Source organism: Mytilus galloprovincialis, chromosome 7 (genome assembly GCF_965363235.1).
Source record: "Mytilus galloprovincialis chromosome 7, xbMytGall1.hap1.1, whole genome shotgun sequence".
NCBI classification, from domain to species: domain Eukaryota; kingdom Metazoa; phylum Mollusca; class Bivalvia; order Mytilida; family Mytilidae; genus Mytilus; species Mytilus galloprovincialis.
The window spans coordinates 68,390,005-68,410,994 of record NC_134844.1 but is presented as its reverse complement, the minus strand read 5'-3'; the positions used below and the strand labels follow the sequence as shown (position 1 = coordinate 68,410,994).

At 30.0% G+C, this 20,990-nt stretch overlaps 1 protein-coding gene across 2 annotated transcripts; it reads right to left on the bottom strand.

The window, feature by feature from the left end:
- Positions 1-12,345: 12,345 nt before the first annotated feature.
- LOC143083540 (uncharacterized) lies at positions 12,346-20,594 on the bottom strand. Of its 2 annotated transcripts, none has more exons than XM_076259786.1 (7): positions 20,404-20,594; positions 18,056-18,248; positions 17,164-17,382; positions 16,545-16,672; positions 15,771-16,055; positions 14,864-14,923; positions 12,346-13,155 (listed from the first exon to the last, which is right to left on the bottom strand). In XM_076259786.1, the coding sequence occupies exons 1-7, from the start codon at positions 20,465-20,467 to the stop codon at positions 12,524-12,526; spliced, it is 1,581 nt and encodes a 526-aa protein (XP_076115901.1). In that variant the 5' UTR covers positions 20,468-20,594; the 3' UTR covers positions 12,346-12,523. The 2 variants fall into 2 exon arrangements, with proteins under 2 accessions (XP_076115901.1, XP_076115902.1); XM_076259787.1 differs by having other exon boundaries at positions 16,545-16,657.
- Between the last annotated feature and the right edge of the window lie 396 nt (positions 20,595-20,990).

Genomic DNA, 20,990 nt, shown 5'->3' with positions numbered 1-20,990 from the left:
TGATGAAAAATAGGAAAATCATCAACATTTGGTACTTTCAAATGGCCGTAGCAAAAAAAGAAGTGCACCATCATATGATTTTTTCTTCACCAATTATTTTTTTACTGTCATATAAACCCCAAAAAGTTTAATTTTAGAAATGCTTGGGTTCTCAAAGGTGAACACCTTTACACACCTCAAGAAACTTATAATATCTGGAAACATAACTTGAAAAATAATGTAAAATTTGTTTTTCTATTGAAAGGCATTGACAACATCGATAAGACAAAGTTGATAAAAAACGTGTTATTTATAATAGATTATAATGTGTATTTTAATAGATGCACATATTTGTGTGGGTATCCTATCAGTTACATGCATATGTATTCCACTGCTGGTGGAGTTTTAATTCCCCGAGGGTATCACCAGCTCAGTAGTCATGCCTTCTGTGCTGACCTGAATTATCATTTAAATGGTCATATTTATAAATTAGCTGATAGAATGTTTGAAATACTAAGGGTTTTTTTTATCTTAGATCTCAAAAATAGATTACCTTAGCCGTATTTGGCAAAACTTTTTGTAGACGAAACGCGCGTCTGCCGTAAATACAAAATTTAATCCTGGGATCTATTATGAGTTTATTTACTATGTTGAAATTAGGGATACAACAGCTAGATGCTTCTTACATGGATGTTGCATGCTACCAGATGGAAGACTGTTTTTTTTACTAACAACTTAGAATCGGCTAACACGTCCCACCGGTCATTATCGTGTAAAAGTTCGTTAACTACCGGTTTTCTGGTCCGTTTTGTTCTGTTATGACCGATTGAATTTATTACTGAAGAATAATGAATGTCATGTGACCCCTTTTTTTATCCAATTAGAGAAGCTTATTCTTAACCGATATGAAATAAACATTGATAAAGTTCCTAAAAGACATCTTATTATTCAAATAAAATAGGTTAATTTCATCTTTTAAATCTTATTTTATAACAGATACTTAGTGTCCCAGACCTTGGGAAGTCTGTAAAATCTCGTTTTGGTACAAAACCGTTGAGATTTCATTGAACAAGTATAAACCAACTGCCACATTTCTGATAGGCTCCACTGCGGGTAGGTTGACCGTTATGGAATATTCGTTTGACATATGATATTGGATAGTTCCTTATGTCGTTTTACTATCCCATTCTGTTTTCACAAGTGTGAGGTACCGAGTTTAACCATGGTGTTTAAGTTCGATCTTTGAGTTTGAATGCGACTCTTGATTCTTTTGGCCCTCTAAAATCTGACTTGTAAAAGGCATTTTGCGAAGAAAATAGTGTGTGAAGCCTGATGCTTAAAAAATTTCGTTCTTTAAGTTAAAGAAGAAAATTTAAGTATTTGTACTATTCTTTCTGTTGTTTTATCAGTTTTAAGAGGATATGTCTAGATGTACCTATAGAGAAACTTATTCAAATCACATGTTGATTTTTAGGTCAGTACATGACAAAATCATAGACGTCCTTTTTGTGTTTCTTATGCATTTGTATGCCTGTCTCTTCTACCTACAACTCGAATCTGTTTTCATTCAAACAAATATTAGAAATATCAAATAACCTAAACGAAGGAAAAAAATAATGTTCAATGTATGGAAATTTAATATTACTCCAATCTAAAAAGAACTAACAAAATTGCTTATGTTGGTTATTAATATTCATGTTTTGAGCTGAAGAATTCCGATGAAAAATGTTTCTCTTTACCCAAGGTCAAACTATTCCTTTGAAAGTGGTTGTTTATAAGAATCAGATCAGCAGATGTTGTTTACACTTGTTCATTGTTATATAGTTGTCTGTACTACTGATACTTATGATTGCAACTCTCATAACAAAAATATGTTGTACTGTTAACACAATTAAGCAGAGCATTCTGACGCACACTTCACGTGTTGTTTGAAAGATCCACTAGTTCTAAATAATGAACAGAATGTAGTTCTATGTCATTAGATTTTGGTATTGTCTGCACTTCTGTATGTTCATATTCCTGTTGTTTGACAGGATGGGTATATCTAGAAGCAACTTTGGGAAGATTCGAAATCGAATACGTATTACTGCTCTTATGAAAGTTTATTTTTGTGCAATAAGAGTGTGTCTCCTTTCTGTCGGTAAATGTTGTGTATGGATGAAGGTATCCCGAATTTTGAATTCTTGAAGACAACACTTCGGACCCTGATGTGATGTCGTCAATGATACTGTCATATGAACCACCGAACCTGGTTATTTCTTCTTCGTTGGTTGAATTGCCATTTTGTTCTGCAATTGTTTTATCTTGATGATGTTGTTTTGTTTTATATTTGCGACAGCATAAGAATATAGAAACAGCAGATATATTCAATATAAGTAATCCACCAAATCCAATTGCATACACATAAACTTCTCGTTCAGAAAAACCTGTTTATTTTGAATAAAATTTTAAAAGGATTTTTATATCAAAATGAATCAATACATTTCACGTCTAGCAGAAAATAATATGCCTGGTATGCACACAGGTATCTACAGATTAACAGCACAATTGTATTTACAAAGATGTTTATAATAAATTGTTTTTTTATGATTTTTCTTCTTCTGTAACCATGTTCCATATCTTGTTTTAATTAATTCTAGAGTACTATCATTGTATGTTGTTATTGACACAATTAGATAAATCAGTATCAATTTCTGAACATCAATAAAATTGAGAAAGGAAATGGGGAATGTGTCAAAGCGACAACAACCCGATCATAGAGCAGACAACAGCCGAAAGCCACCAATGGGTCTTTAATGTAGCGAGAAACTCCTTATATTTTTTTTGTGCGTATTCAATAACATTATTTTTTTTGTGAACAATGAGTTTGAGTGTTTTAAAATGAACCAATTACGTAAAGGCTTGTTTGTTGATTAAAAAAAATATAAGGAAATACAAATATTCCTTAATCCATGAAAATTAGTACTCTTAAAAATATCACAGTACCAGTAGTATAAATAATGATTTTATTTCGTATATTTATATACGTATTCATACCTTGATTAACGTTGCATGTGCTTTGATTAACCTTTTTCTGAGTATTTTCTTCGTGTGTTATTCTTAAAATACCTGGCGTTGTTTTTTCTGAAAAAAGGCAAGGATATTATAACCACTTGTAATACTTAAATTTATGGAAGAAGATTCACTTATAACTCTTTTATATTTCTCTGAAATTTCGAATGATAGTTTGTCTAAACCAGTTGGGTAAGAACGGATATTGTCTTTTATATGTAAAAGACAAGATATTCGTTGATCATCTGATAAAATTCTATGTCATCAGCAACCAAAATAGTTTGCATACTTTGGAAACATATAGTGTGCGATCCGTTTAGTTTTCCCCAATAATTAACAGAGATTGCAAAAACTACAAAAAAATAATTTACAAATAACATTATCTTATTGCTTTAACAAGGGAATATAATCTGGAACAAATATTATATTCAACTTTTGTTAAGTTTAAACACTATACAACAGAGTAAGTTTTTATCATGCGAGGGCGTGCGTGTATAAAAAGGTCACACACAGATAGTATCTAATACGAAAAACAAATATGTAGTCCAATTACACACTGAAATGTTTGACCTATACAATAATGGTTACTTTATGAAAACCAGCATATGATTAGTTAATACATTTTTTCTTGTAAAATACGTGTTTCGTGCGATGGTGTGTCGATTAAATATTAACCAAGCCAAAATGCTACACTGTCGATTTTAAAGTAAATGCTTGTGTATATCCCGTTTAAAACTAAATGGATATTTATATGCTTAAAAGTGTATAATACTAAGTTTTGCATATGCATACCTTTGTGTATGTAGATAGTAGCATAATTGTTTTTTGTACTGTCTTTGATTGTTGTTTCATATATACCAGAAGTTGTACTTTCTGAAATGAAATAAGCTTATTATATCTCTTCTGAATATTGGTGTCACCTATACTGTATAGTCTTAGGAGAGCAGAGTCTACAACAGTTAAATCAAAATTAGCTTCCTGACACTATCTGCATTAAAAAAATAAACTTCCGCACTTTCGGTATAAGACAACACAAAAAACTGGAATATTTCAGACTATTTTAGTACTCTATTGTGAGTAAGGGAGTGATCAGAATACGTTAGAACATTAATAGAGAGTGGTTCCGTCAGCAAACATATCCGTTCTTTAAAGAGAAACGATGGATACTAAAGTAACACTCAAACTCAGAAGTCGAACTTAACCTATAATGGTTTACTTTTATAAATTGTTATTTGGATGGAGAGTTGTCTCATTGGCACCCACACCACATCTTCCTATATCTATTTACATTTGCAATGTCAACAGAAGAACAAAAAAGACTAAACAAACAACAGTACACCCAACACAAGATAGAAAACAGAAGACTGAGAAAACACGAACTCTTCCATAACTGGAGATTAATAGGGGAAAGTAGATCCTGCTCGACATGTGGCACCCATCGTGTTTCTCATATTAGTAATTACCCGTTGATTAATCTGTCTCAGTAGGTCACTTTAGGGGGAAATTGAACCGGATTATAGATACGACGATTTGAACATATATACTGTCATCTGTGAAACGGATATTCCACAACGGTCAACCAACTCGTGATGGCGTCCGTAAAATCTATTAAGGAAACATTTGAACTTGACAACTTTAAATTCTTGCTTTAATATTTTTCTTCGTGAGCAGCACACGTTTATCAAGGAATTTATGACAGGAACATCCCTCATTGTAATTAGTTATTTAAAAAATCGAAATGATTATTTGATGCATCTCATGTCTGTCATTTGTTGTTGTTGAATGAAACATCCAGCTATTCCATCCGTACATTTTATAGGATTAATTTCAATTCCATTATTCAAAGTCATATACAAACAGATTCCAAGAATCAATTTTAACATTTCAGAGGTCATTTTGCTTCAATATAAATAGCTACAATGTCCTAATCAAATGCAAAGTTTTAAAACAGTCTCAATTTGTTGGCAACATTCACTAAACTCTAAGTAATTTGATAAATTCATCTTTTTTAGTTAACAGTGAATTAGAATTTCAAAATATATTTACATACCGTGACGGTAGATACGTTGTCTGAATGTTCCAACCCAATATGAGACGTTGTCCCCTGATTTTGGAGGTACAATATCGTTCAGGTTCATTAATTTACTTTGAAAGTTTTCACAATAATGCTTTGCCATCATGAAAGTCAATTTGTCGTCAATAGGTTTGCTAACTGTAATGAGACGTTGAAATTTTTGGCAATATATTTGGCCAAAAACAGAATCATACTACATGTACAAAGAGGGGAACAGTTAATTCAATGTATTTAAAGTTGTAAAAAAAGCATCATCATCAAGTGTTTAAAGGCGACACATTTGAGCAAATTCCAAAACATAGGTTGATGCTAAAAAATGAAGGATTCACTATGAAAACAACTTTAAATAAAATCAACATAATCAAATGGGTCCGTACAATGATTGATTGATTGATTGTTGTTTGCTTAACGTCCAGTGGCAAATATTTCATGCATGTTCAGGACGATAGTTACCTGTAAATTGTATGACAGAATACACATTCCAGTGCCTTTAAAAATAGGATAAAAAAGCAGTTCAAATTAAGTCAAACGAGTACGATTGCAACTAATTTCTTTTTATTGAAAAGTATAAGCCAATACATACTATGTCCACTACATATAAACGAAACAGTCTTGTCACATAGTATCTGTTTAATGCTCATCTGACCTTCTTGTCTATTGACAATCAAACAGTCGAAGTTCAGTTCTTGGACATCAGCAGGTAAACCTTCAACATGCAATATTATAAAAGTGTGTTTAGTATTGATATTGCTTGCATTTGTCTTTTAAAGAACGTATTCGGAAATAATTGAGACACAAGTAAATTCATAAGAGTGTATCAACCTATTTTGATTACAATCCTCTTGATAGACATACTTTTTAAAAACAATTTTGGAAGTCTTGTTACTGTATGTTTAGATTTAGATTCGTTATTTTCGTGAGAACCAATTTTCAGGAATTTTAGAATGTTTCTTTTTGTGAAAACTTAATTTCGTGAATCTTTTTTTTTTTATAAAAGCCTATAATGAATGTGTTCTTCACAAAACCTTAGATTGATGGGTCATTACCAGCATGCACTTATATCAAACTATTTCGTAATCCAAACATTATCAATATAGACAAATTCTATGTGTTATGATATTTTATGATTTACCGAAATATGAATATAATTTCAAACTCAACAGAAAACAATCCTATACTGTTGTGTATTGAAGACTAAAATGGTTAGTAACAATTCCTTTGTACTATAGCACCTATCTAAATAAAAAAAAATCACAATGTTGATGTCTTCTTTGTTTGGTAACTGAACATTTCAAAACAAATGCAATCATCTTAATCGTGTATTTACGGGAAAATGTGTGATAACTGTCATTTTAAATGATCACCAGTCTGAACATGGAGGAAACAGATCGTAGTTTGTTTTAAAGCAAATGTGCTTAACGGTACTTAATTGTCTACAGTGGATACAACTTAAAAGTGACCACACGACCGTATTTGACCGTTTCATATCTAAAATTATTTGGTATTGCATATTAATCTACCGTTGTCAACCCTTATCACAAATAAATTTCATTTAAGAACGATATATTACGATCAGCAGCAAAGGGTACTTTTAATGCCTGGAACGGTTTTTTTTACAACGTTTACCTGGTTCTCGCTTGTAAACATTGGCATATTGCATATCAAGAGATCCACAGTACATGTTGTCTGTGTAGTCTGGACATTTTCTATGACATCTGTTCAACATATTTTCTCTCAAGTTCTTTAACATTACTTCATCGAAACAGAAACATTTGTGATCCTAAACATGGAACATATATACAACAAAGAAAATATTACATAATTGACAATGTGACAACTATCAATTTCATTCTAACGCACACGGATGTTAATTATACATCAACATACTGACTTCAACAATGCGCCAAATACTTTAAAAATTATCGATTTTTTTCATCTAATACGCATTGTTTCGAAAACAGGAAACAAAAATGAACGTTTAGATAGAAAACAAACATTTCATGCAGTCCTGCATACAAATTAAGGTTTAACGGAAATTGTATGGACGTGCATTATTTAATAATACTACACGAAAATAAATGGTCAGTATTATTATGTCAAAAACCTTTACCAGCAAAGCGAAGAAATTCCATTTCATACAATGTCTTGAACATGTTTTAGGTTGGTTGTTGGTTATTCTTGTCAATTGTACTTTTGTCAAATCTGTCAATTCGTTTACTCCGAAACAACCTTAAATGAAAATAATAGATTAGAATAAAGCTTCAATAATTGTAAGCAGGATGCATATTTTCAATATTTGATGACGATATGTATAATAACGATTAAAATTATCGAAATATTTTACATGATACAAATTATCATCTCGAAACTCAATTGTGTTACTTTGTATTCGATATGCATGACCTCAAAGATATTTCTTTTCAATTTAAATTCTTTAATCAAATGATCTGCACAGAACAGTTGTTTGGCGTCATAATGTTATATCTTGATAGGAGTCTGTCAACGAATCAACTTCCAAAAATCTGTTCATATATATATTTTTTTCAAAATTGTGGTTTTGATGGAAAAAGTAATCCGTAGTTATTCTGGTTTAAGAGTAATAAGGCTTTTTAATCTTTCAAAGTGTTATCTATCTATCTTTTACACCAAAGGATGCAACTATCAATGAGGTCCCCTTCCCTGAAGTCATATTAAAATAAAACTATATTTCTGTCAAAACAGAAATGAATTTATACTTGGATTCTAAGTATACCGCCCTAAAATCAAGTGCTGCAAATGATTAACGTAAACACCGCCTTTCAATTACGTTTGCCAAGTTAAAGCTCAATCATGACTGGATATCAACTTCTTATACCACTTTATCATCAAAGCTGTTGATTCAATTGACAGGGAATAATACAAGTTATTAAAAAGGGGCATATAAAACTACGATTATAGAACATTTTTAACTACTATAAGATTGCATGCTCATTTTGAAATCTCCTTTGTACCGATGACATTCATGTAAATAAATAAAACATAACAAACAATGGTATTAAATATATACCTAAATAAGTCATCCATTTTGTTTTTAAGGAAAGTAAATCCTGTTTCGCCAAAACTGAAAGAAAAACATCAGACTCTCAAATTAAAATTGTTCTAGATAACTACATATTTGACTACAAAACTGTGAAACATTACGTTTATTGAGTAACCGAAGCAGCTTTATTAAGTCCATGTTTTCTTATTTGTCTATTTTTCTAAACAAACTAGTGAATTATTAAGCATGGTGAACAATCAACCCCAACAAATGTTGGACCGCCAAACAGAAGAAGTACACTAGAACCTTAATAATCGAAAAAAAAACCTTGAAGGGTTGCCAATTGTTTTAATCCAATTAAGGTAAATCAACACAGTCATAAATATTGTTTAATAATTCAATTTTGGATGTAACGCGTCTTCTGATTGGCGTACGTTATTTTGTTATCAGCCCATAGACATAATAAGTCATATGACCGTGACGTCATCAACGTTTTTCATGCTTTTCTACGGTTTCAAATGGAATTGAGAATTAAATCATAAAAAAATTGGCTGTAATATTTTTTCTGTCTATTCGAAATAACATAAAAAATGTGGTGCACACTGTTAAATAACCCGCTACGCGCGTTATTCAGTGTGCACCAAATTTTTTATGTTATTTCTTCATGGACAGAAAAAAATATTACAGTCATTCCTTAAATATGTTTTGTAATGTCATCTTTAACGTTGTCAGTTAATGATAAAGTATGAGACAAGATAAAGAAAATGAATCTTGAAACTATGAACACTTTTGATAATATCAGCACGAAGAACAAAAAGTCAGGCTTACATTCTTAGACTTTTTAGGAATAAGAAATTTAATATGTTTCAATATTGTAATGTCAAAGTTCCACTATTACAGCACATACGTTTTATTAGGTAGGTATTGTTAAATGTATTATTGAGTCTACTAATTAAAAGTAGCAATATGACGTTTTGGCATACAATTCAGTTCAACTTTTTTTCATTAATTTAATGACCATATGTCTTTCGCTAATAGTGACTGATCTAACCAGTATTTTTAAATAAATCCATATGATGACATAGGAAAGGTATACTTATTTTCCCCAAAAGCACCAATTTCTATAGTATATATTAAATGATAATAATTCAAATGTATTGTTTCAACAGAGCGTTGTTGATAAGGAAAATTAATATAATTGTATTTAACGAGTATATACTTACTAAACATATTGATAAACATGATAACACACGTGAAGAGTGCTAGTTTAGCCATTGCCACAATATGGTTCTAACAAACATATTTCCTTTCAGTATATTTGTAGGTTAAGCAGGATATTATCATTGCATTGTCATTGTATAAGTAGGTTAAACAGGATATTATCATAGCATTGTCAATGTATAAGTAGGTTAAGCAGGATATTATCATAGCATTGTCATTGGTGTTTCCAGGAAGAAACATAATTTAAAAAAAAATATTTTCTAAAAACTATATACTGTGGATTCATTTATTTTCGAACCAATTTTCGTGGATAACGAGAAACTTGAATATTCGTGGATATCAAATTTGGTCGTTTGTCGAAGTCCCCAAAAAAGCCTATTTAAAATTTGTCATTCCTTGACCATTTAATTTCGTGGTTAACCTGTTCTCACGAAATCCACTAAAGTTGTTATTCCTCGAATAATAATGAGGCCACAGTATATATTCCGTTAAATATTGTTTAAAAAATGATTACCGACATTTTTAGCGACATTAACTAATTAAACGTTATGATTTATCAATTGAACGCAAATTTCAAACAACTCCACACAATAACGGTTTGGATTAATGAACAAGCAACTAGAGCTCATGTTTTTGTTTCTCTTTCATGTTAAATATAACAATAAATAAGATATCTCCATACTTTGTGTTTTACTTATACTAGTAACACATTGTACAGGTAAGATGAGTTTTACAAAGTAAAGCATATGTTATCAGTATCTATGCATAAATGAAAGGATATTAAATATATTTGCTAGAGTGATTATTACATTACTAATTAAAAACATTATCTAATATACAAAACGTAAGTGTGATATCTGGATACTTAAACTTTAGTTCAATGTCCAGAAAATCTTTGAAATATTATTCATTTAATATTTTTTGTCTAGAATCGGGATATGAACAATTAAAGACGCAAATTATAAATATGAGGAGATCTGGCATTTTTTTCTGATGTGACAACAAACTATTAACAAGAATTTACTAATTACAGCTCACTACAAGTCTTTCAACTGTGACTAAAGTCCATGTCTCATTTGGGAAACAATTTACAGTCATATGAAAACAATTTAAAAAAAAATGCATAGTTATGGCAGACGGCAATCACTAACAACCCCTGACAACAATTCCATGTTTCGGAAAGGCACATAACGTATGACGATAGGAAAGTTATGAGATTGCATCATATTGCCTTGGCTGGAAACATGGTTAAGGAATAACCAAGTTGTGCTCTCTATGTTTTGTTTTCAGTGCATTGTTTCCACATTATTGTTTGTAATTTTTTCGTCTTTGTTATTTGCCGTGGCGTTATAAAGTTGTACAATTTAAAAATTCTGTATTTAAACTAATTATTTGTTCATACACTTAAAAATAATCAAAGACTAACAATAGTTCTTTCATTAAAATCGTGCAAAAAGCATGTCAGACGATAACTTAAATCATGTTACTATACATAACTATTTGTTAAGCATTTTAGTAGAATTGTATGTAGTCTTGTTGGTTCGTTTTTTATTTTAGGTTTAATCAAATAACTGAAATCAGATTCTGCACTGGAACCTCTTCATGTAGTTGATTTAAAAAAATGTTACAGAATATGTTCTATAAACATTTTACCACCACACTACTTAAGAACATGTTTACAAAAACACAAGAGACACAAAGTACAGATCTGAGAGTGTTCACAGTTAATGTAAGCTAGTTCAAAGTGATTAACAAGAAAAGACAATTATGTGTCTTAGATATTTTTGTTTATTTTGTTGTGTTTGTTCATTCCTTTTAGGTTTGTCTTCTGCATTGTTCAACATTCCAATGTCCTACATGTACGATCTTGTCAGTCTCTCAACAAAAATATTACTGTATGTTGATTTTCGATATCAGGAGCCTGTGAGTTATCTGAAATGTATCAGTTTATCATATATCATATATAAAAAGTTTCATTTCGAGGCCTTGTATAGCGGACTTTGCGGTTTTAGTTTTTACTCATTGTTGAAGGCCGTATGGTGGTCTAATTTGGTTAACTTATACGTAAGTTGTTCTCTGGAGGAATTCTGCCTCATTGGCAATTATACCAGATCTAGTTTATCGATTGTGTATCTCTAGTTTATAACTTAAAATTTGAATAATTGTATCAAGTCAAGAATATTCTAGTTGAAACAGGACTCCGTCTCTGAAAATTATTAGTTACATAATGTGACCAAATACGATATATATGGGGTCAGTAAATTTCATAGGGGATGGTAGGGAATTTATCTTACCGACTATCTTTACATGCGTTGTTCAGTCTAATTGCATATTAAAGTGATCAAATCTTCAATACCGTTAACATTAAGAACCTACTTCCTTTCTATACAAAAGCAATACTCACAATAGCAACGTTTTAGCTTTAAAAGTGTTTTATGAATTTATTTTAATCGTACATCATCAATTTTTCGTTTTTGAATCTTTTAAGATTTTGCCCCAGGATCGCTTGTTTTTATAAAGGGACGTAACACAACTACTAACCGTGTTTTGAAAAAAGTCTGGAATACTAACGAAATAAGGAATATAAACCATATCCATGCAGTTGCTTTTAACCAATAATAATCCTCGAAATGTATAGGAGGTAAGATAATGTCGTATATCGATCTTCCATTACTTTCATTCTATACATTTAATCAAAAGCATAAATAAAAAGTGAAAAGGGAGAAAAAAACTGCACTACAAACGGAAAGTCCATGGAAACCGACAAAATCAAACACTATCATTCAAAGAAGCAAGTTGAAAACAAATGTCGATTCAACCGATAGATATTTTTTAAAGACCTGTATTTAATTCATTCATCAATAGATTTGGCAGTACCGGGAAGCAATCAGGCCTACATAATTTCATTATTGCTTAGACACATCAAACTTTTGTTATGTAACTAAAAAAATAACAAATACCTATTATTGTAAGTGAAGTCTGAGATAAAAATATACCAAGAGTTGGCAAATGGTTATAATTGACTTGATCATGTCTAATCAACGAATAAAATGGAAAATAAGTGTCATACTCTTGGCTTGGTACAGGAACTAATAATTAATTTTGATCAACAGCATATTATTTAAAATCAAAGATTAATTCCCAAACGATACAATCAATATTATTCCAATTTATTCATGTCAACAGTTATAATAATTCTTGTTTTCGGAAATCTTTTCTGTGCACAAACGTTCTGCCTCTGCATAACACACAGTTGTATCAGTGACTGCATCGTACTTGTTTAAGTCTTTTTCTGTAAATGGACGTTCTGATTGGGAACAATGTACTATTGCATCAGTGACTGTATCGTACTTGTGTGTGTCAGTACGGGAAATCATTGGCATGTACGTGTCCTTGGTTGGAGTATTCTCGTATGTAGGCACAGTAGAACTTGTTGTCATTGATATATATGGATTTGAGTTGACTGTGTTCTCATACTTAATTGCATTTACAAATGTAACTAGTGCTGGGACATGGTTGCTGTCCCTTTTCTCTACGACAGATTTGTTTATCGTTTTGCACTTATCATCGAGAAACGATACTTTTGTGACATTGCATTTGTCATCGGCAATTGTATCATAATCAGCCTCAATGCAGCTCATTCTTGTATTGTTGTGTTGAGGATTTTGCTTCAGACGATTTTCCCTTAGTCTTCGGTATAACCTGTTTCCAGTGCATAAGCTCAGCATCACTAAACTTGGCCCAAGTGTTACAGTAAAGAAAATTACTGATCCAAGACCATATCCCAAGATATTTCCTTCCCCTGACAAACCTACAAATAAGAAATGTTAAATGACTACTGCAATCTTGTGGTTATTCGTTTCAAAACGGATTATGAGAACTATAATTAAAATAACCCAATGAAAATCAATAATGTAGCGTAGATATTGGGTTGCCTTATTGTCATTGTGTGTACATGTATGTTTTAACCGAAACATAACCTGTTTTCATGGTCTTAGAACATTTGATATAAGACAAGTCTTTCATATTATTTTGCGGATTGAGTTATTCCTCACTGTGATATTTAGATTAAGTGTGGGATTGGTAGATGATATATAAAGATCAGAACACTTCATACTGTCTATCCAATCGGTCTTCCTGTAATACGCTAAATTATACAAATAATTGACAAAAAATTACATATTTTTAGCATAGTTTAAGTTTATATTTTTTGTTAATTATCAATAATATTATTATTATTATTATCATTATTGCTTTATTTCTTTTATTATTGTTCATATTAATAAGAATTTTTTATTATTGTATAGCAATATAATATTTCCCACAGAAAGTAACCTAAAGTTAGAGTGCAATAAATTCCAATATTGCACTAGTGCAATAAATTTTCAAATTCATGACGTCATCAACGTCAAAATCTTAGTTTAAACTAAAATAATTACTTCAATTTTTTTAAAATTATTATCATTATTTTCATAATTTTTGTTATTATTATTTTAATTATTATTATAATAATTATTATGTTATTTTTTTAGTAATACTATAATTATTGTTAATATTATTGTTTTTCATTATTATTATTAATATTGTTATTTCTTTTATCATAATTGTAATTTTTTATTATTATTATTACTATAATTTTTAATATTATTATTTTTTATTGTTATTAAAGGTTTGAAAATAATAATTATTATGATTAGCATTAGTATTATTTATATTTGTATAATAATTAATATTATTATCATTATTATCATAATGATTATTATTATTATTATTATTATTATTATTATTATTATTATTATTATTATTATTATTATTATTATTATTATTATTATTATTATTATTATTATTATTATTATTATATTTATCATAATGATTATGATTATTATTATTATTATTATTATTATTATTATTATTATTATAATCATTATACTCATTATCATTTTTTTATTATTATTAAAAGTTATGAAGATGTTGAACATTTTAAAAAAGAGATTATTTCAATAAACTCATCATAGATACCAGGACTAATATTTTTATAAGCTCGAATCCAAAAAAGTCAAAAAGGCCAAAAAAAGTACGAAGTTGAATAATCATAATTATAGTTATTATCATTAAGTTTATCATTTATAATTATAAATATTATTATTTTGATTATTTTATTTGATATTATTATTATAATTATTAATACTAGTTATGAAGATGTTGAACATTAATAAAAATATATTATTTTAAGTATGGAGAATAAGTTTTTTCAGTGGAAAATATAAAGGATCCACTTGCAAATGAAAGTACTTTATGGTCGTTGTCTTTGTACGTTTGTTGCCTAAAGACCTGAGTTAGTTTATTTAAAAATTGCCTTAAGACACCATAATAATATAAAGAAATACAGATGTATTATATAACCAGTATCCTATCTATTGCTTTTAATTCCGTATTGATCACACTGATGACCACGATATAATATTTTGTGTTGTAAATATTATTCTATGCTGAATTATTTGGTGACAATAAATTCTTACTTGTGCCTTCATCTTCATCTATTGTTGGTAGTGCGTGTATATTCTGTTTAATTCTAGGAACTGAAGTTGTACATAAAACATTTATTAACATAATCGGTTTAGACGATCAATACATAACAATGAAAAGGAACTAAACTTCAATTATGATTGTGTGTGTGTGTTTTACTATTTACCATTTGTGTATCTATGTCTTCTTGATTGAAATCAAGATATTCTTATATATTATTTGAGTCATAACTTTTTTCGACAATTGTGTACTGTTTATTACAAGAGTACACTCATGCTCAACACTTGAATGAAGAAAAAATAACACATTTCAAGTAGGTGCCTGAATATAATAATGAAAATATATTTATAACGAACAATGCATTGAATATCTTCAAGTTACACTTATTCTTAACAATTTTGAGAGAAAAATAATATATTTCATTTAAGTGTGTAAGCAAATTTATGAAAATATGAAATTAATTATTTAAAAAGAAATATACTTGAAAATCTGAAAACTACACTCAGTGTTAAAAATATTTTCAGTGAACAAATAATAGTAGTTATATAAGAATAAATAATTCATGAACATACACATTATGTTTAAAGAAGAAAGTATTAGATGTATTCAAGCTAAAAATTATCTTGCCATCTTTAGCATGTTTAGCTAGCTATAACACCAGGTTTAATCCGCCATTTTCTAGATAATGCCTGTACCACGTCATGAGTACGACATTAGTTTTATGTGTTTGAGCTTTCGATTTTGTTATTTGATTAGGGGCTTTCTGTTTTGGACTTTCCTCGGAAATTGGTAATTTTAGTTTTTAGATGACACAGAGTCAACTTTATAATTTATTCAAGGACTAAAAGTATGTTTAAGTATAGATTTTTATTTTATTTCCTGATTTTAATAAATTGTTACCTTTGTTGTGAAACACAATCAAACCGTACTTTTCATTTTCATCTGAATACAGCGCTACAGGTTGAGATTGTGGTTCTTTGCTGACTTTAAATACGTGCCGACTAGCTCGGTCAGTAAAGTAAATAAAGTTGTTATCTACGTCTAAGCTGTATGGGGCACGAAAAGGATAAGGGAAAGACAGATTGTTACTGAAAATGAGGTTTATATTGCTCCCATTACAGCTGGAACTCTTTATTGACCCGAGGTGACTGTCTGTCCAGTAAAGTGTACATTCTTGAGCATCATCTAAAACAGCATAAAATGTAAGTAGAGTTCAAGATACAGTTTAGAAGCTATATATGCAACGAAACAAATAACTATCCGAATGTGCATGCCTAAAAAGTTCAATTTAGACGCCAAGAATAATATGTTTACGCAGAGAACAATACAATTTTTATCGCAATTATATGGATGTTTTAGCGGCTGTGGTACAGGTTGAAGATTTTAGCTAGCTATGAAACCAGGTTTAATCCATATTTTTTACGCGTAGGGAAATGCATGTGCCAAGTCAGGAATATGACAGTTATTTTCATTTGTTTGATATTTTTCAGCTTTTGATTGTACTATTTGTGAGGGAACTTTCTGTTTTAAATTTTCTTTGAAGTCCAGTATTAATGTCATTTGACTTAGATTGGAGTATGAGTGCCATTGAGACAACTCTCCATCCAAATTATATTTTGTCAAAGTAAAACCATTATAGGTAAAAGAACGACTTTCAACACGGAGCATACATACCTATTGCAATATCATACACTTTGCCTATGCCCATACTTTCAGTAATCAACGTTTGTCTTGCGCTTCCATCTAACTTACATCTTCCAATAGCGTTCTGATTGTTGTCGGTATAACTGAAATACATCATTCTACAATACAAAAACATATGTGCTTATTCTAAATACCATAGAAAGTGTCCAGAGACACAATATGACAACACTAGTTTGTAGGATGTAAAAGACGCGTGACTGCAAAGAAGAAATTGTCCTCAATGATCAATCGCAAAATCAATTCCGGGATACCATTGCATTGCATCTGTGAGGAATAAATGAAATTGGAACTGTTATACAATGACCTTTTACAAAAGTTTTTAAAATTTCAATAAATTTGTCAAATTATCTTAAATTTATTAAGATGCAATAGGGAAACCATGTGACCGAAAGTACATGACTCAAAAACCGAAAACAAAATTTACGGAAGAAATTCGTTTTTTAGCTACAGTGACAAAATGTATATCATGGGACATGTATATATGTATCCTGCTTTCTTTAAGATGTGTCAGATCTATAACGTGCAAGTTGTGAAGGTTCTATAAAGGAAAACCACGTTATTCATAACAAATCATACAGGTTAAAAATACCTTGTTCTAGAGTGTATAGCAATAGCATGCGGGTATTCGAGACTACTATTGAAAACAACGGTGACCTCTGACCCGTCTAAGTTACATCTGAATATATTGTTTGCTAATGATTCTGTCCAATATAGGTGATTTGCTATTTGATCTACTGCAATTCCTGTTGGATTTGCTGATCTGACCACTGTTTCAACAAGATTGCTTTCATTATTTGGATAACGGATCCTAAAAAAAATAATAGATGAATGTTCATTGAAATAATCGTCGTATTCGTTAATGGTTGTTATATCCTCAAAAGGTTCAAGTATGGGTTTTCAATTTGAAAAACAAAACAAAAAAACATTGGGTTAGATCAAAACAAATATTTTATTTAAACCTGTAGTGCTAAACATCCACCTCAGTATTATTGACCATGAAGAGGAAGCATGAGTACCAAAAGAAAACTAACGGTAGTAAAGAAATCGGTCAATCCTACTTTAGGATGTTTATTGAAGAATAGGCAGAAATTATTATAGAAAGAATAAAAAATGTTAAGATTAACAGACTTAAAAGAATCTAGACAATTTGCCGTTTCAGAATCTAATGCATCCTGGGTAATATTTTCAAAAGTGTACACCACAACGTCCTGATTGGTTAAAAATGTCATAAACAATGGAAATTTAACCAATGACGTGGCGCTATTTTCACTTTGGGGTACGAACAATGAAATTACCCATGATGCTTTAGATTCTGAAACGGCCAATTATAAATATCGACAAAGACGACCGACAGTCGTGTTGCTTAAAGAAAGTACGTACTGAATAAGATTGGACTTGTTTGTCAGTTATTATTATTGTTGTTGATTGAGTACTAATACCATTCGATACATTCATGAACTAATAAATGTCTTCATATTTACCTATATATGCTATTGTTGCCTATTTCTGTCCAGTACATATAACTAGTGTTGTGGTGATATGCCATAAACCACGCTCTTTCAATATTCCTTGAAATAGGGACTGCATTGCTATTGTTAACATCTATCAGTAATATTCCTCCGCTTTTGCCCAAGAAATCATTGCCATATGCAACTAATAAGTGTTGTCCCCATACTGTTAATATAAAATATTATCAAACGAATATTTATCGTGAATTTTTAACATAAATAGACGATTATAGTGTTTTCTCGATTGAACTGTTTTACATTATCATATCGGGACCTTTTATAGCTGACTATGCGGTATGGGGTTTGTTCATTGTTGAAGCCGTACGGTGACCTATAGTTGTTAATTTCTGTGTCATTTTTTGTCTATTGTGGACAGTTGTCTCATTGGCAATGATACCACATCTTCTTTTTATAATAACTCTTTTTTTGAAACGAAATAATTGAGAGAAAAAAATATGGAATGCCCAGCAATTATGTTTTCTATCTTTTTGTGTATGTTGTGTTACTGATTAATGATGCTTAATGTATACTATTTATATTTATATATTAAAAGAAAAGTCATGTTAAAATTATCGCATTGCTTCACAGAATAGAACTAAACAATAAACTAATATATATCCTTTGTGCACTTATAATTAACAGATATTTACAACAACAAAAAACACTTCTGCCTTCAATTATCTAGAGTACAATAAATTGTTCATATTTTTTTCTTTTCTCATGTTTCTTTTTATTTGTTTCTATATTTTTCTTTTTATTATTGGAATTGTGCTGTTTGTACAGATTAAACTCGTTGAACAATTGGGATTAGTATTCTAAAGATATAACATAACTTTAATGAGTCATCAAGTCCAACAAAGCATGAGTGTTTTAGACTTAAAGTTTTTTCTGTATTCAACTCAAATAAGAGTTTGCCGTCAAAAATCAACCTGCTTGATATTTCCGTCTGCCTGAAAATATTTTTAAGTAGTTTTCTATGATTCCATCTAGTTCCTATGTGCCTACTTTTTGATTTACGCTATCAATATGCACCTCGTGACATTATTTTCTGGTCAGTGTGTCCGTCTATTTGTCTTGTGTTGTGATAGATGTTTGGTCTTAGATGAGTATATGTTCTAAGTCAAGCTAGGTATTTTATGTCTACACTTATCTGACACTTCCTTACCTGTTTATTATGAAGATAACTGTATCTTTTTAAGACCAACTATTAATGTGATCCAAAGTTTGAGGGCTTGTTTCTTAGTAAAGTTTGTTTATTTTGATTATTCTTGAAAAACATATTTAGAAACTAAACACAAAGTTTCCGAAGTGTTTTCTTATTTATGTCAAGAAGATAAACGGTGTTAATGAAAAGTCTTTGTCCGTGATAAGTTGATCAAATTGTTTTGATTATATTTTGTTATCAATTTCGAAATCAAATTTCCGCCTTTTAAAATATAATTTCATACGAAGAAAATCCTGCGAGATATAAAATCTGTACATTGTACACATACTAGAAGGAGGAGCGACGTTGTCAAGATACTTAGTATTTTTCTTTGTTATCAGTAAACAATACAAATTGCTGTCTCACCTAATCAACCTTTATCTTAAATAAAAGAAACTACCACCCGGTTGACATTAATGTATACATTATCAAAGTCTGATCTCAACATCATTTGTATATCATATTCATGATATTAGATACATGTAGATAATAACTAAAACATTGTTTTTAAAGGAAAATGATATAGAACACATATAGAATTTATGAATTTATGTGCTTTTTTGTAACGGAATTCAGAAGTTCAATGTATACCACGTGTTTATAATCTTAGTATCTAAAATACTATATACAGCGTCCATTTTGAGAACATTCTACATGTTCTTTGTGTTTTTCGATGTTTTCAAAATGCCAGATTTTAAATATTCATAAAAAACTACAGGGATTTTAATTAAATTGATATTATCAAATGTAGATAATTCAAACACGGATTATTCCTATTAAGAAACACGCATAAATAAAATAAAAAAAAGACAAAAAAAAACAACCCTAACAATAACTAGGCAACACTAAAGTATAGGAAACAAGAAAAACTGACAAAACAAAAGCACAAACAAAAACATACAATTTGAAATCACACTGAAAGAAGAAAGCTATTCCGTATGCAAGGTATTTATTTAAGCTACCTTTTCCAAATAATAAATAAACAGTTTATTATTTAATTGCACGTTTACTTTTTCAAAATATCAGTTGATAAATTCCTCTTGTAAGTTGCAATTATATTACACAAATGAAAATCATATATTTTACATTAAATATTAGTATTATGAATATTACTGACCTGCTTGTAATTGTAATTGAATGTTAAGAAAAACATACGGCAGGAATGCTGTTAACGATGCCATGTCATACGCAAATATCCTTCAATAAAGAAACCACACTCGTGATAATCTTAAGATCTGAACATCCCTAGTTCAGAAACAGTTATTAAAAGATTTAAAAGTTGATTATTAACTCTACATTGGATTACAGTTTTCCTGTAAACAGGGAAACAAAAAATAAATAAATATAATTATCTGAAAAAATCTCACACGTGACGATCATTGTGATACACATTTTGTTTAAAACTATTTTTCAAGTCATAAGATGATGTGAGCATAAACATTTTATTATCTCACTATAACAATCGTTTGTAGTCGTACAAACCACTTGGAAATCTATATTTACTCGATGGTACTTTTTTAAATTATTTTCGTATCTTGCTCTACTTTGTTAGAGTTGTGATATAGATCTGTCATTGCTTTATTATTCTATGGTGAATTTTTGTAATCTTGTCTTTTGTTTATGCTATTATTTTTTCTTTGTTGAAATGTATGAATTGTTTATATAGGGATGAAGTTTATAACAAAATGTTTACTGCTGCATCCT